General features: G+C 55.8%; 1 protein-coding gene across 8 annotated transcripts; it reads left to right on the plus strand.

Moving 5' to 3' along the window:
* Positions 1–1,257: 1,257 nt before the first annotated feature.
* Positions 1,258–14,904, plus strand: LOC309639295 (glutathione S-transferase theta-4). Of its 8 annotated transcripts, none has more exons than XM_082416344.1 (9): positions 1,258–1,412; positions 3,940–4,027; positions 5,872–6,053; positions 7,127–7,250; positions 8,310–8,397; positions 12,365–12,515; positions 13,189–13,365; positions 13,580–13,627; positions 14,478–14,904. In XM_082416344.1, the coding sequence occupies exons 2-9, from the start codon at positions 4,003–4,005 to the stop codon at positions 14,673–14,675; spliced, it is 993 nt and encodes a 330-aa protein (XP_082272470.1). In that variant the 5' UTR covers positions 1,258–1,412; positions 3,940–4,002; the 3' UTR covers positions 14,676–14,904. The 8 variants fall into 8 exon arrangements, with proteins under 8 accessions (XP_082272470.1, XP_082272473.1, XP_082272469.1 ...); XM_082416345.1 differs by lacking the exon at positions 1,258–1,412 and adding an exon at positions 3,014–3,030; XM_082416347.1 differs by lacking the exon at positions 3,940–4,027 and having other exon boundaries at positions 1,258–1,416; positions 5,904–6,053.
* Positions 14,905–15,012: the final 108 nt, after the last annotated feature.

The following is a 15,012-nucleotide window of genomic DNA, read 5'->3' on the forward strand; positions in this document are numbered from 1 at the left end:
TACTTTACAGATGACAAGGGCAGCCTCAGAAAACTTTGGGGAGCTCAATAACCTCCCAACTGTGATGTTCCCTGGCGTGATCAGCGGTAACGTGTCCACAAAGCATGAACAAGATGGGGGGGGGGTCCCATGTGAAGTTTCTTATTGACAAGGGTTACTGTGAGGCTTCTTGCCTGGACCCCCTAGTCTTAGACTTGGTCCACCTCACCCAGAAGCCCTGAAATGGGTGGGACTGGGGTGTCATGACAGGGACTTCTCTTAAAACCAGTCTCTAGTTCTCACCAGGGTGGGCTTCCATGGTGATCTCTCCTCCTCCCATTGGCATCCCTTCCTTGCGTTGCTACTGTCCATCTGTCCCTTCCTCTTTCCCCTCCTTAACCCAAAGGTAAGTCTCCCACAGGTAGAGGGAAGACTCAGAGTGGTTAAGAGAGCTCTAGGCGCCAGAAAGAGCTGTGGTCAGACTTCCACCTACACGTGAAAGCAACCTCTGAGGACCCTTCCTGCTTCAGAACTGGGCTCTTGACTCAGGTCTCCTCCCTGCCCGCTCCCCTTTCCCTGACCGTTCTTCCCCTCCCCTATCCTGTGCGTAAAAAATATTGACATTCCAAAAATGAGTAGGGGTCTATTATGCTTTGCTCAGCGATGGGGCGTCTAGGGCTGGGGAATGACGCCATGGACTCAGCTTTGCTGGGAGGTCTGCCAGCTCTGTTTCTTCCACCTCCCCTTTTCCCTCCACTTTTTGAGTCCACCTTCTTCTATTCGCGCCTTCCTGTCTCCCCCTCTGGGACCCTGCACAGCTCCTTCCACTCGACACGGCCGGAGACTGCACCCTCTGCCCTCGCCCGGCAGGGTCTCAGCTCCGAGGCCCCAGACCCTTCCCTTCCGCCCCGCAGGCCCCGGCGCTTTCTAGGCCCCCCTCCCGGGTGGTTTTCCCGCCCCTTCCCTTCAGCCTAGGCCGCCGCCCGGCAATAGCAGAACCACCCACCGCTCTCGGGGGCCCTGGGCACAATGGCCACGCGTGTCACCAGACCATAACGGTCCAGCGCGCGCCGACCGTTGCCATGGCAACCCCCTCCCGGCAAGCTCCGCGCGCGGGGCCGCGGGGGCGGGTAGGGGCGAGGGCTGAGAGGTGGTGGGTCCGCCCACAGCATGCTCCGCGCTCCGGGCGGTGCTCTGAGAGACTGTGCTCTGAGGGGCGGGGAGGGGCGGGGCGGGGCGGGGCTGGCAGGTCCCGGCGTGCTCCGCGCGGCGGGGCGGGGCCGAGGGGGGCCGTGGAGTTGGGGGGCCCTGGAGCCTGGCGGCCCGAGGGTCTGTGTGCTTGTGGTGTCTGCCAGAGGGGCAAAGTGAGGTCTGATAAAATGCTGTGCCAAGGGCCGGCATGAGGCACGCGTCCAAGAGAAGGGCCGTCTGGCGTAAGTTTTGTTTTTGCAATGACCTTTTTATTAGTATGGAGGTTTTAATTTATTATTATAGAGAATAATATACAAGTTACTCCTGTATCCCCCACGTGGGTCGGGCTTAAGTGAAGCCCTCGGGTGCTTCCACCTCAACCTCCACACTCGGGAATTTGGTGTTTGCCGTTAGGTATGTGTTTATAATTGAAGGAAGTCAGAACAGTCACCCCCAAATATGCTACTCTGGCATATTGACTATTTTGAGTCAGACGCTGGAAAAACAGCAAATGCAAGAAAAACACTGATTTTCTTTCTTTTTTTTAAAGAAAAAAGTTATCTTTTGCCCAGTTTTCTACTGCGTTGCGCTTTTTTCCTTACCGATAGATTCTCAGGCTGGTTTCACTGGGGATTTACATTTTTAGGCGTAAACCTGGGGAATTTTCTTGCATTTCCTCTCCGGTGGCCTTTTCCTGTCATTTGTGAAGAACGCTTCTTATTCCGTGGCTGCATCCTAGCAGGGTCTCGAGAGGACGCGACGCACGGTCTTTAATCATCACAAAGCCTTCGCTCTGTGTTATAGTCAAGGGCTCTTTACAACCAACCGCGAGCCCAAACACAAACGTTTAGGGAATGGCCCATAAGCGTCCGAAACAGCACAGGTGAAAGCACACCATGCTTTCAAGTTTCTCGGGGTTCCCTTACCCACATTTCTACTTTCTTTTTTTTGGCTGCGCCCTGGGCATGCGAGATCTTAGTTCGCGGACCAGGGATCGAACGTGCGCCCCCTGCAGTGGAAGCGGGGAGTCTTAACCACTGGACCGCCAGAGAAGTCCCCACGTTTCTATTTTCAACAGAGTGATTTATTTGCTTATAGGTGGGGTGGGGCAGGGAAGGGAGGGCAGTCCCCCAGGGTTCCTTACATGAGAAAGAAGGAAAGAGAGAAGGGAAGGAGGAGAGAAAGAGAAAAAAAGGAGGAAGGGAGGGAGGAGTGAAGGAAGGAAAAAAGAGAAAGAGGAAATCCAGAAAGAAAGAAAGAGAAAGAGAGGAAGAGGGAGGAAGGAGAAACAGAAGGAAGGAAGGAAAGAAGAAAGAAAGGTAGAGGAAATCCAGAAAGAAAAGAAAGGAAGGAAAAAAGAAAGGAAATCAAGAAAGAAAGAAAGGAGGAAGGGAGAAAGGAAGGAAGGAAAGAAGAAATAAAGAGGAAATCCAGAAAGAAAGAAAGAAAAGAAAAGAAGGGAGGAAAGGAGGGGAAGGGAGGAAGGGAGGGAGGGAGAGGCTTCCCTGGTGGCGCAGTGGTTAAGAATCCTGCTGCCAATGCAGGGGACATGGGTTCGATCCCTGGTCCGGGAAAATCCCACATGCGGCAGAGCAACTAAGCCTATGCGCCACAACTACTGAAGCCCATGTGCCTAGAGCCCACGCTCTGCAACAAGAGAAGCCACCTCAGTGAGAAGCTTGCGCACCGCAAAGAAGAGTAGCTCCCACTCGCCGCAACTAGAGAAAGCCTACACGCAGCAACGAAGAACCAATGCAGCCAAAAATAAAAATAAATAAATAAATAAATTTATAAAAAGACAGAAAGAAAGAAAGGGAAAGAAAGAAAGGAAACCTCTGGTCCTGTGCTGTGTGCACCAGGGTGAGAGTCTCGATGGAGGCAGGGCTGAGTCTGGAAGCTGGTGAGGCTGCCAGGCCATCGGGGTCTTGGTTGGGGGGTAAGAGATGCAGGAGGTGGAGGGACAGCACTTGGTGATGGAGGGTCTGGCCTGAGCCTGAGGGGCGGGGGTTCGAGGGGCACAGGGGGAGGGCAGAGGGAGGTCCCAGTAGGAAGTTGGGATAGTTACTCAGAGGGGTGGGGTGGGCATGGGAGTGTCTGTGTGTGTGTTTCTGTGTGTGTGTGTGTGTGAGACTCTGTGTGTGTATGACTGTGAGTGTGTGGGATTGTGTGTGTGGGGTGTATGTGGCACAGGCATGGTGGGAGGGAAGACAGAAATCCTTAAGAACCTGATGTGCACGTCGCAGTGGACTTGAAGAACAGTGAAAGCTGCCTAGACTGAAGGGAAGCGGGGGTGGGGGTGGGAGTGGGGAGGTGGTCCCAGCCAGATGAAGAGAGCAGGGGTGGGAATGTCCACCGGCTTGCACCGCCCCATGAAGGTGGAGAAGGACCAGGCTGGGGACCCTGCTTTTGAAAAACCAGTGACCAGCCCCTCACAGGGGCAGAGGCCATGAGGTGTGGCGGCTTGGCTGGGCGCCCAGCCAGTTGTGGAGGGAGTAGGCTTCGGGGAGGGGCATGGACCAGACCATGGCCCCCATTTTGGAGACCTGAGTAGAGGGCCGATGGGAAGCACAGGGATGGTGCTTGAGCTCTTTCTGGACCTGTACTCAGCCCCCTGCCGTGCCATCTACATTTTCACCAGGAAGAACAGCATCCCTTTCGAGATGCACCCTGTGGAGCTGGCACAGGGTGGGCAGAGCTAGGTGGGCTCCATGGAGGGGGCGCCTAGGGGCCAGACCCTGCGCTGAGCCTCCTCTGCTCTCTGCCCCCCAGGGGAGTACCTGAAACCCGAATTCCTGAAGGTGAACCCCCTGGGGAAGGTGCCTGCCCTCAGGGATGGGGACTTTCTGGTGGCCGAGAGGTAAGGTGCCCTGGGTCTGGGGCTCATTGCTGGGGGGGAGGCAGAAGGAGGCAGACAGAAAGCTGGTAGCCCCTGGCTTGAAGATCTTTCCAGACTGCTGGACCCCTTCCTCCTTGCAGCCAATCCAGCTCGGAGGGCTGGGAGCTGGACCAGGGGGCTGCTTTGGGGCTAAAGCTGGGAGCTTCAGAGTGGAAGTGGGTGTAGGCCACCCCCTAGGCCTGGACAACCTGGATGCAACCGGGGAAGACCCAGGCTTGAGGGGAGCCCCTCCCCAGATGTCTGAACATGTCCTTTCAGAGTCACAGGAGCTGGGCAGCCCTGGGGCTGCACTGGGCTCTGAATGCCCGTCCCCTGTCCTCACTTTTTGCCCATGGGCAGGTCACAGAGCTTCATGCCCCAGGCTTCTCTTCTGTAAAATGGGGTAATAAGGTAACCACCTCCCAGAACTTGTCGGAGGATGGAAACTGGGCACCAAGTGCCTGGAGCCCAAGGGGGATCAAGAGTCAGAGGACTTCCCTGGTGGTCCGGTGGTTAAGAATCCACACTTTTGGAACTCCCCTGGTGGTGCAGTGGTTAAGCATCCACCTGCCAATGCAGGGGACACGGGTTCGAGTCCTGATCTGGGAAGATCCCACATGCCATGGAGCAACTAAGCCCGTGTGCCACAACTACCGAGTCTGCACTCTAGAGCCCACGAGCCACAACTACTGAGCTCACGTGCCACAACTCATGAAGCCTGCACACCTAGAGCCTGTGCTCCACAGCAAGAGAAACCACCGCAACGAGAAGCCAGCGCACCGCAATGAAGAGTAGCCCCCACTCACAGCAACTAGAGAAACCCCGTGTACAGCAACGAAGATCCAACACAGCCAAAAGTAAATTAAAGATAAATAAATAAATAAATTTCTTAAAAAAAAGAAGAAAAAAAAGAATCCACACTTCCACTGCAGGGGCTCGGGTTTGATCCCTGGTTGGGGAACTGAGATCCCACAGGCCGTGAGGTGCGGCCAAAAAACAATAGAGTGGGGGACCCTCCGAGCCCCTCCCCCAGACTCTGAGCACCAGGTAGAACTGGCCCAGGAAGGGAACTTGGAGACCCCCTAGGATGGGGTGTCTGTGGCAGGTCTGCCTCCCTCCCTCTGAGTAGGGACCGTGATACCAGAGAGCTGGGTCCCCAGGCAGAGAGCAGGCTGTAGTAGTAGGGGGGAGGGGGCTTGAAACCCAGGGAGGAGCAGAGCTTGGAAGGGAGGAATGGAGCAGTTTGGTGGGGGAAGATGCCACCTGGAGGGGACATGGCTGTGGGGAGGTCCTCCCCAGGGGGTGGAGTTGGAGCACTGGCACAGTCAAATCTCCCTGCTAGTGAGAGATGGAGCCGCCCAGGCGGGGTGGGCAGATCTCTGACACCTCCTGCCCACAGCGTGGCCATCCTTTTATACCTGAGCCACAAGTGCCAGACAGAGGCACACTGGTACCCACCTGAACTGCAGGCCCACACCCGTGTGGATGAGTACCTGGCATGGCAGCACACGGCCATCCAGCTGCCTGCCACCAACGTCTACCTGTGTAAGGTGAGCCTCCCTGCCCTATCCTGCCTGGGTAGGACCCAGGACCCCCAGAGCTGGAAGGGACCGGTTGGCCCTTATATCAACTCCCGACTACTGCCCTGGGCAGACATCACTAATCTATCACAGCTCTCTTTCCCCTGAGCCTGAATGAAACCTCAGAATCCTTCTGAACGCAGAGCCCCAGAGGGCATCGCTGATAAACGGCTGCTGAGGGAGAGGTGAAGAGGAGGTTGAGGAGGCTTGGAGGGCCCCAAGATAAGCTGCCGCCTCTCTTCCCAGCCCAGTCTCTCCTGCCCCACTTCTCCGGGCAGCCTGTGGATGCCGTGCAGCTGGAGCAGCTGTTGGGGAAGCTGATACCTGCTCTGCAGCACCTGGATCAGGAGGTCCTGGCGGCCAGGCCCTTCCTGGCCACTGAGCAGGTCTCCCTGGCGGATCTGATGGCATTCACAGAGCTGATGCAGGTGAGGTTCTCCTGCCCACTTGCCCTCTGGGGCTGCTGTGGGCACAGGCTGAGCCCAGGCCCCAGCTGCCCTGTCTCCCCAGCCCACTGCCGTCGGCTGCGACCTCTTCTGAGACTGGCCCCGGCTTGCTGTGTGGCGAGCCCGTATGGAGGCCACCCTGGGCCTTGAGCTCGTCCAGAAGGCCCACAGGTGAGTGCTTCAGCCTCGGGACTCCCAAGAGGCCCAGTGGGACCCCCAGCTGGCCCAGAAGCTTGTGCAGAGGGTGAAGGAGCGGCTCCGCTGAGGGTCTGCCATGCCCCTGCGCTCTGCCATCTGCAGTAAACACTCTGTGTGCCCCCAACTCGTGTCCAGCCTCTCTCTGTCCCGGGAAGTGGGCTCTCCTCATTTCCAAATGGTCAGGGGATCTCCTGAAGTCGCGCAGCTCAGAGTGAGCAGCACTCAGGCCCCCACAGGGACCTTCCTCTGCCGCCAGGTGCCGAGTCCAGGTGCTCGGCCTGGCCACGGCCGGTCCCAACCTAGGCTGGAAGTTTCTGGTCTCCTCTGTGTGGCCCCTTGAGTCCCCTGTGGCGTCACCCCAATGCCCTGACAGCCCCCTGGGCTCCTATTTCTTTCTCCCCACCCGTTTCTAGCCACAGTTCAGGCTAGATTGACCTGTGGATACCCCCGCTCCCTGCTTCTGGAACCCTCCTGGGTTAGTTCTCATCCCGTCCTCACTCTGGACCCTGCAACGCCCCTTCGATTACGTTCTGCCATGAAGGCCTGGCCCCGGGAGTGCCCACGTGGAAGCCCTTCTCAGACCCGGGCCAGGAGTACAAACGGGCACCCCCAGGGAGGGGAAGGGCAAGGTCACAGCCACCCCTGACCCCTTGGCCCCAAGCCACGGGCCTCTCCCCAGCCTGTTCCTGGGTTTCTTCAGAATCTTTGCTGCTGTGAGAATTCCAGGCTTCCCGGCATCATGACAACACCAAGTGAACAAGAGGTTCCAGAACGTGGGGGCCTGGGCCTGGGCTGGTGGGCACAGGACCAGGGCACAGGCTGCATTTTGGCTGAGGTTGGGTGTTTGCCGGCCGCAGCAGGGGCCCAGCATGGGCCTGGAGCTCTACCTGGACCTGCTGTCCGCGTCGTGCCGCGCTGTCTACATCTTCGCCAGGAAGAACAGCATCCCTTTCGACTTCCAGTTTGTGGATCTGCTGAAAGGTCGGCACCTGCAGCTGCCCGGGTGGGAAGGCAGGACACAAGGTCGGGGCGTTTCTGAGAAGCGGAGACAGAGACAGAGGAGACCCCCACAAAGTCCAGAGGGGAAGAAAAGCTTCCCAAGGGAATTGTTGGTGGTGCTCCTGCCCCGCCTGCCTTTGCTGGTCCCCACGGACTCTGCCCCACTGTGATGAACAGGCTCTTCCGGGGGGAAGTGGGAAGAAGAGGGGCGGAGGGGCCCCCACCTAGCGTCCCACCTTCTCCTTGAGGGTGCCCAGTACCTCGTCAGCTGCAGCACCTGCCAATTAGGTTGGCAGAGATCGCAGAGGCGCATGGTTATTCCTCATTTATTTCCATCCACACCCGTTCCCCCGCTCCAAGTGTTCAGACCTGCTCAGGGTGACCCCCAAGCCTGGGTGAGGTCCGTGGCCCCACTCTCCATCACCACTCCAAGCGGCTCTAAAACCTCAGCCTGCAGAGGCTGGAGCCTCCAGAACACAGAAGAGGAGACCCGGGAGCCCGGACATTATCAGGGTGGCAGTGTTTTCAATGGAGGCAGCTGGCCAAGGAAGAGTTAAAACTCCCCCTCCCGCCCCCCACCCGCACATAGGGTTCTCTGTTCGGATCACCTGGATTGAGTGCATATGGAGGCTCTCTTTTGGATTCCATCTGTGTGCTGGGGCTGGGGCTCCTGTGCTGGCACCTGCCATGCTCCCCTTAGAGGGGCAGGGGGCCTAGGGTTGGGATCCAGGCCCCCAGGGCTTCTGTTGATTCACAGGCTGTGGCTTTAGGCCCAGAATTGGGGGTGAGGGCTGGAGGCCTCCAGCTTCTGTGAGCCAAAAGGTTGTCCTGGTCACGGAGCCTGGGATGGGGGCAGGCGTCCTGACCTGGTCCCTGTTGCGCCGCTGATTTGCCCCCTTACCTGGGGTGAGCCATGGTTTTCCTCTGGGACTCAGTTTTCCCTTCTTGAGAAAATGGAGAGAAAGGCATTTCTGCCTCTGGGAGGCCTGGGTCTCTCTTCCCTGGGGTCCCAGCAGCCTCAGACCTTCCTGCCCCTCTCAGGTCACCACCACAGCAAGGAGTACATCGAGATCAACCCCCTGAGGAAGCTGCCCAGTCTCAAGGATGGAACATTTGTCTTATCCGAAAGGTAACGGTCTTCCCTGGCTCTCCCACCATGTGTCTGCTCTTCCTGGGAGATTCAGTGGCAGCCCTCCTGCTGGTGCCTATTGATTTTTTTTTTTTTTTTTACTCTGGAAAAGTTCACACATACACAAGTAGAGTAAATAGTAAATAAGGAGGAGTATAACGAACCCATGTACCCACCCCTTAGTTCCAACAGTGGTCCACCCAAGGGCCCATTTTGCATCATCTATACTCCACTCTGTTCCCCTGCCTCCTGGCCACTCCATTCCTTCACCTGTAAATGTTTAGGAATGACCTTCTAAGAGATAAAGGCTCTTTAAAAAAAAAAAAAAAAAAAGCATCGCCACAATACCATGATGACACCTAATAAAATTAACAATAATTCCTGTATTTCATCACATATCCTGTTCATATTTGACAGTCTCTGAATATCTCAGACATATTTTCTTTGCAGTTCGTGCCTTGGAATCAGGGTCCAAATAAGCTGCAAAGAGTGCAGCTGATTGATCCACCTCTTCAGTCTCTTTTCATCTCCAGCCCTCCATGCCCCACCTTGGACCTTTTCATTTTTGCCGTGGTTGAAGAAACCAGCTCCTTTGTCCTGTGGAATTTCCAGTGGTCTAAATTTTGCTGACTGCATCCTCATGGTGCCGTGTAACATGGGTTTTTGTCCCTTCATTTCCTGTAAATTGGTAGTTGGATCTCAAGGTTTGGTAAGATGCAGGGTTCATTGTTTCTCAGCCTGCTTCACAGGTGGTCTCATAACTTAAAGTATATCTCCCAAGTGGACCATGGAATTCTGGGTGGCCCAGGGCTAGGTACATTTCTAGGACTGCTGTAAGAGGGTACCACCGACTGGCTGGCTTAGAACTACAGAAATGTATTGTCTCATGGCTCTGGGACAGAAGTCCGAAATCAAGGTGTTGGTAGGGCCATGCTCGCCATGAAGGGGCCAGGAAGGATTTGTTCCAGGTCTCTCCTAGGTTCTGGTAGCCTAGGGTGTTCCTTGTCTGGAAGATGGCCATCCTCCCCCTGTGTCTCTTCACATCGCTTTCCCTCTGTGCATGTCTCTGTGTCCAAATTTCCCCTTTTTTTAAGGACACCAGTCTTTTTTTTTTTTTTTTTTTGGCTGCATTGGATCTTCGTTGCTGCGCGCGGGCTTTCTCTAGTTGCGGTGAGTGGGGGCTACTCTTTGTTGCGGTGCACGGGCTTCTCATTGTGGTGGCTTCTCTTGTTGCGGAGCACGGGCTCTAGGTGCACAGGCTTCAGTAGTTGCAGCACATGGGCTCAGTAGTTGTGGCTCACAGGTTGTAGAGCACAGACTCAGTAGTTGTAGCACACGGGTTCAGTTGCTCCGAGGCACGTGGGATCTTCCCGGACCAGGGATTGAACCCATGTCCCCGGCACTGGCAGGCGGATTCTTAACCACTGTGCCACCAGGCGAGTCCCGACACCAGTCATTTTGGATTAGCATCTACTCCAATGACCTCATTTTAACTTGATGACCTCTGTAAAGACCTTCTTTCCAAATAAGGTCACATTTTAAGGTACTGGGTATTAAGACACAATTCAACTCATAACCGTCTGCTCCCTGGCCCCCGCCAAATTCATGTCCTGCTCATGTGTGAAATACATTCACCTCATCCCAGCATCTCCAAAAGTCGTAATCATCCCAGCATCAACTTTAAGTCCAAAATGCCATCGTCTAAATCATCCAAATCAGGTATGGGTGCGATTCAGGGTTTGATTCATCCTGGGGCAAAATTCCCTTCCATCTTTGAACCTGTGAAACCAGACGACAAGTTATCCTGTTTCCAAAATACAGTGGGGGGACAGGCATAGGCTAGACATTACCATTTCAAAACAGAAGGATAGGAAGGAAAAAAAGGCTCATGCATCCCCAGCATGTCTGAAACCTGGCAGGACAAATTGCATTCGATTTTAAGGCTTGAGCATTGTTAAAAATAAAAATTCAACTGAGTAAAATTAAAGATTCAACAATTCATGAACAGAGCAGCATCCCATCTAGAAAGGAGCTCTGATGAGCTGTACAAAATGAAAGGCTCTTTATAGGCAGAAGGAGGCAGGAAAAGGAAGTTTCTAGCAAAGACTGGATTGTTTTAGTCAAGATCACCTTTCTTTGGGGAAGCCAGGGGTCTATCAGGCAGATGACCTCACTAGTGCTGGCCAGGTAATTCCAGATTAACTGGTTAAAGGTCACATTCCTGGGAGAGGCTGAAACTGCAGTTAGGTTAAGGTACTGAGTCTCGGTTTGCTGATGTGGGGCTTAGCACAAGTGACTCCATTTTGGGCCTTTCATTTCTCTCTTAACAAAATCATCCTCTTTAGCTCCATACTCTGTCCTCTGGGCCTATCAGGGTATTGGCCCCACCTTTTAGAACCAGTACCCCAGGCCTGTGGTGGCAGGACAGCCCTACTGGCCCCTGAGCCTCCCTCTGGGTTATTCTTTCCTTTTCTTGAAGGTTGAATAGCCCCATCAGCCCATTTCACAGAGGTGTCTGACAACCTTCTTTCATTTCACCCCATCTGTCTCCTTCAGTACAAGCTGTCAGTGTTTCTGCTGAAATGGTCCCTTAGATCCACAAGTCACCTGCCTAATAATATCTTTACCAAGTGATTGTCCAGCCACACCCTTGGTTTTCTCTCCAGAGCAGGGACCCCACCTCTGCCCTTGGCCTTCTTATTATGCCACCTTCTCACCCTGCTGGTCCTTCCCTCCCACCTCCCAGTCCTGGGCCTTAGAATGGCTGTGAATCCACTACCATCCCCCTTAGGCCTTCTCCAAAGACCCACCCCTCCCCCATCCCTCCAGCCTCCTGGCCCCTCTGCCCACAGGTGTCTATTAGGGCACTGAGTGAGGGGTAAGGACACCAGCCACGCAAGGCAGAAACTCAGCTCAACTAGTTTGAGTTTATTGGGGGATGTGACAAGCCAGGGGAATCTGGGCCTGGCTATGGTGGTGCTGATGCTTTCCCCCCCATCCCACCTGCCAGCTTTTCTCAGCATTTTCTCCTATTCCCACCACCAGCAACAGCTCTGTAGCCTCATCTTTGAAGCACCTGGTCCTCGCAAAACGAGCAACCCCTCCTTCGTGGGTGATCTGAAGTTCTCAGGAAGGACAGGGATGGGCCCAGTCGAGTCACCTGCTTACTTGTGGGCCTCTCACTGGCCAGGGCACTGGGACCCATGACTGCCAGTCACCCAGGCCAGAATCACTGTTGGTGGAGCGGGTCCCTGCGGGAAAAGTGGGGGAAAGGGTGCTGGCCAGACAAAAGGCCAGATGCCCATTCCAGGGTCATCCCAGGGACTGTGATGTGGGCCGGGCGCCTGTCCCCCAGGAGGTGGGCCTCCTCCGGTCACAGGAAGCTCTGGTTCACCCTGGGGGCAGGGGGTGTCAGAGAACGTGCTGGTGTGTGTGGGCCCCGCTTGGTATCCGAGCTCCCAGTGTGGGAGCCGGGAGGGCTGAAGGCAGGGAATAAGCGTTGAGGACCGCAACCTCCAGGTGCAGAATCAGGAGACACGGAAGGTGTGGCGGTGGGGGCAGTGGGCAGTGGGCATGGACAGAGCGGTGCAGGCCATCTCCGGCTGTCCCTGACCTCTCCCCACCCACCCCCCACCCTCTCCCCGTCACTCATGGGTTCTGCTTTCTCCAGATTTCCCGCGCCCCCTCTTACCCCGTGTTTCCCTACGTGTTGTGCCCTGTCTGGACTGCCCTTCCTGACGCCATCCACCAACTCCCACCTGCCCCGCAGGGCCCCTCCCTGCCCTCGCTGATGGGGGCGGACTGACTGCCTTTCCCGGGGCCCTCGGGGCTCATCCTTCTCCAGGTGGGATGCCAGTGCCTAGAGCCCACCTGTGGCTGGAGGGCCCACATTGGGCCCAGCCCCGCTGGATGGTTCGTGTAGAGGGTTGGGGAGGCCAGAGGAGCGCCCTGACTGTCCTCTCTGCAGCGTGGCCATCCTTTTCTACCTGTGCCGCAAGTACAGTGCACCCTCGCACTGGTACCCGCCAGACCTGCACACGCGCGCCCGCGTGGATGAGTTCATGGCCTGGCAGCACACAGCCATTCAGCTGCCCATGAACAAGATACTCTGGATCAAGGTGAGTGGGGCCACAGCGGGGGCTCAAGCAAGTGTCCCTCCTTCCCTGAGCCTCATTTCCACGGCTCCCTTTCCTGCCTGCCTTACAGAGCTGTGGGGAATGTGAACCACTGAGTAGGAAAGAGCCTTATAAAGACAAGGTGAGGGGTGCCCAGGAGGGGCTGGTATCACTGAAGCCAGGATAGGATTCAAGACATTTCATTCCAAACTAGAAAATATCAGAGTTGGGAATTCCCTGGTGGTCCAGAGGTTAGGACTTGGAACTGTCACTGCTGTGGCCCAGGTTAAATCCCTGGTCAGGGAACTAAGACCCCGCAAGCCATGCAGCCAAAACCGCCCCCCCCACCAAAAAAAACCACCAGAAAACCCCCAGAGTCCAAGGGCCCATAAAGACTACCAAATTTGAAGATGACAAATAACCAGTACATGTGTCCCTACTTCTTATCCTATGCCTGTGACAGATATCAGTAATCAGTCATAGGATTCTTTCCTGCTGGGACCTCAAATCCTTCTGAACAAGGGCCCCAGGCAACTTCTACCAATCAGAACTGCTAAAAGAGGTGACACCACTTTACATCCTTGGTACTGTCTACCACCTCTCTAGCAGAAAAGGGTACTGAGACCTGGAGGGTCAGATATGGCCTCCTCTCCCTCCCCTCCCCCACCCTGGCCAGCTGCTGATCCCGATGATCGCGGGTGAGGAAGTTCCAGCTGAGAAGACAGAGCAGGTGCTGGCAGAGGTGAAGAACAACTTGAAGCTCTTCGAGGAAAAGTTTCTGCAGGAGAAGATGTTCATCACTGGGGACAACATCTCCCTGGCCGACTTGGTAGCCCTGGTGGAGATGATGCAGGTGTGCGGTGGGGTGATGGGGGGTTGGAGCCTGGGCAGAGGAGGGACTCCTCTGTGACCATAACTTTCAGAAAGGCTGGTGAAGGGGGAGATATGGGGACTGTGGGAGCCACGCCTGGGTGTCTGGCCTTGACCCGGGGGCCACAGGAAACAGGTTTTGAACCGGGGAGGATCGTGGTCATTCATGCTTCACCAAGAGTCCTCTGTGGGGGCAGGAGCTGGAGGGTCAGCGTGGGACAAGGAGAAGAACACAGTGTTTCTTGGTCAGTCGGCCAGGATCCTGGATGCCTCCTCCTCCCGCTGGACTCTCCGGGAATTGTCCAGAGGCTTCCAAAGTGTCCTTCCAGCCAAAGTGCCTCTTTTCCAGAGCTCCAGACAGATGGTTGTACAGAGCAGCTCCCTGGCTCTGGGTCTGAGGGGCATCCGCTGTGCATGGGGGGACACACCTGGGTGTGGGGCGGCATTTATGTGGTTTCTATGTGCAGGGGAGAGTGGCCAGTTCTGACCTAGCTGGTGTGCAGGACGGTGTTGAGACCCTGGCCAGTATGCAAAGTGGCCCTGGTCAGTGTGCAGTGTGGACCAGCACCGGGAAAAAAACATTCCAATCTTTCTGTCCCAGGTGGTGCAGTCCCCTAAGTTTCACCCCGCCACCCCTTAAATTTAACCCACAACCCCCCAAACATCTTGTGTGCATGTTTCTTAGGCTGCCTGATGGCTTTCTCGTCCCAGCCCCTGTGCTTGATCACAGAGGGAGGTTCAACAGGGGGGAAAAATAACTGAATTCCTCCCACCCTCATCTGGGGACAAGGGGTTTCCCTGGAAGAGGGCAGGACCCCTGGGAGGTTTCATGCTGGAGAAGTGGGAACCCCTGGGCCAGGGGTCCCTTAGAGAGGGATTCAGGAGCCTTGGAGCAAGACCAGCGACTGAGAGCCCCCAGGGATCTTCCATCCCCACCCCACATGTGTTACATGGCCTGCGACCCCTGACCAGGCCTCGGGGGTTAGCCAGCTCACTGTCCACAGGGACGGATGGGGAGAGCCCTGCAGCTGTAGGAGGGACCCAGGTGGGGCTGGTCCACAGGCTGACCATGCCTTCCTCTCTGTCTCTCCACAGCCCATGGCAGGCAACCATAACGTCTTCCTGAACAGCTCCAAGCTGGCCGAGTGGCGCATGAGGGTGGAGCTGGCCATCGGCTCCGGCCTCTTCTGGGAGGCCCACGACCGGCTGGTGAAGTTGGTGGAGTGGGACTGCTCCACGCTGGACCCGATGGTCAAGGAGAGGATCTGCGATTTGCTGCAGAAGTTCAAGTAGAAGCAGCCCAGCCTGCGGGCCTGGCCGGCTCAGCCCCCGGCGCCTCCTACCTTAGGGAAGACGCTGAAAATCACTGTTTGCCTAATAAAGAACTGGAACAACCACCACGGTTGCTGAGCCTGGGACGCACGCCTGATGTGGTGGGTCTGGGGGGCGGTCACGAGTCCCCTCAGCTTCCAAAAAGAATTTGAAAATTAAAGGTTAAACATGATTAAACTGTCAATAATAAGAGTTGATGACTTCAGTGCTCTACTTTCACTAATGGATGAAATAGTGAGACCAAAGATCCCCAAGGAAATGGATGATTGAGCAACACCCAAAACCCATCGGCCTGCCA

Source organism: Balaenoptera physalus (genome assembly GCF_965194825.1).
Source record: "Balaenoptera physalus genome assembly, chromosome: 12".
NCBI lineage: Eukaryota > Metazoa > Chordata > Mammalia > Artiodactyla > Balaenopteridae > Balaenoptera > Balaenoptera physalus.

Excerpts from the sequence above, each read along its gene's own strand:
- LOC309639295 (XM_082416343.1), top strand. The coding sequence starts at position 1,379 with ATGAGGCACGCGTCCAAGAGAAGGGCCGTCTGGC. Across the intron at positions 12,516-13,188 it reads ACAAGATACTCTGGATCAAG|CTGCTGATCCCGATGATCGC; the intron begins GTGAGTGGGGCC and ends CACCCTGGCCAG. Across the intron at positions 13,366-13,579 it reads CCCTGGTGGAGATGATGCAG|GAGCTGGAGGGTCAGCGTGG; the intron begins GTGTGCGGTGGG and ends CTGTGGGGGCAG.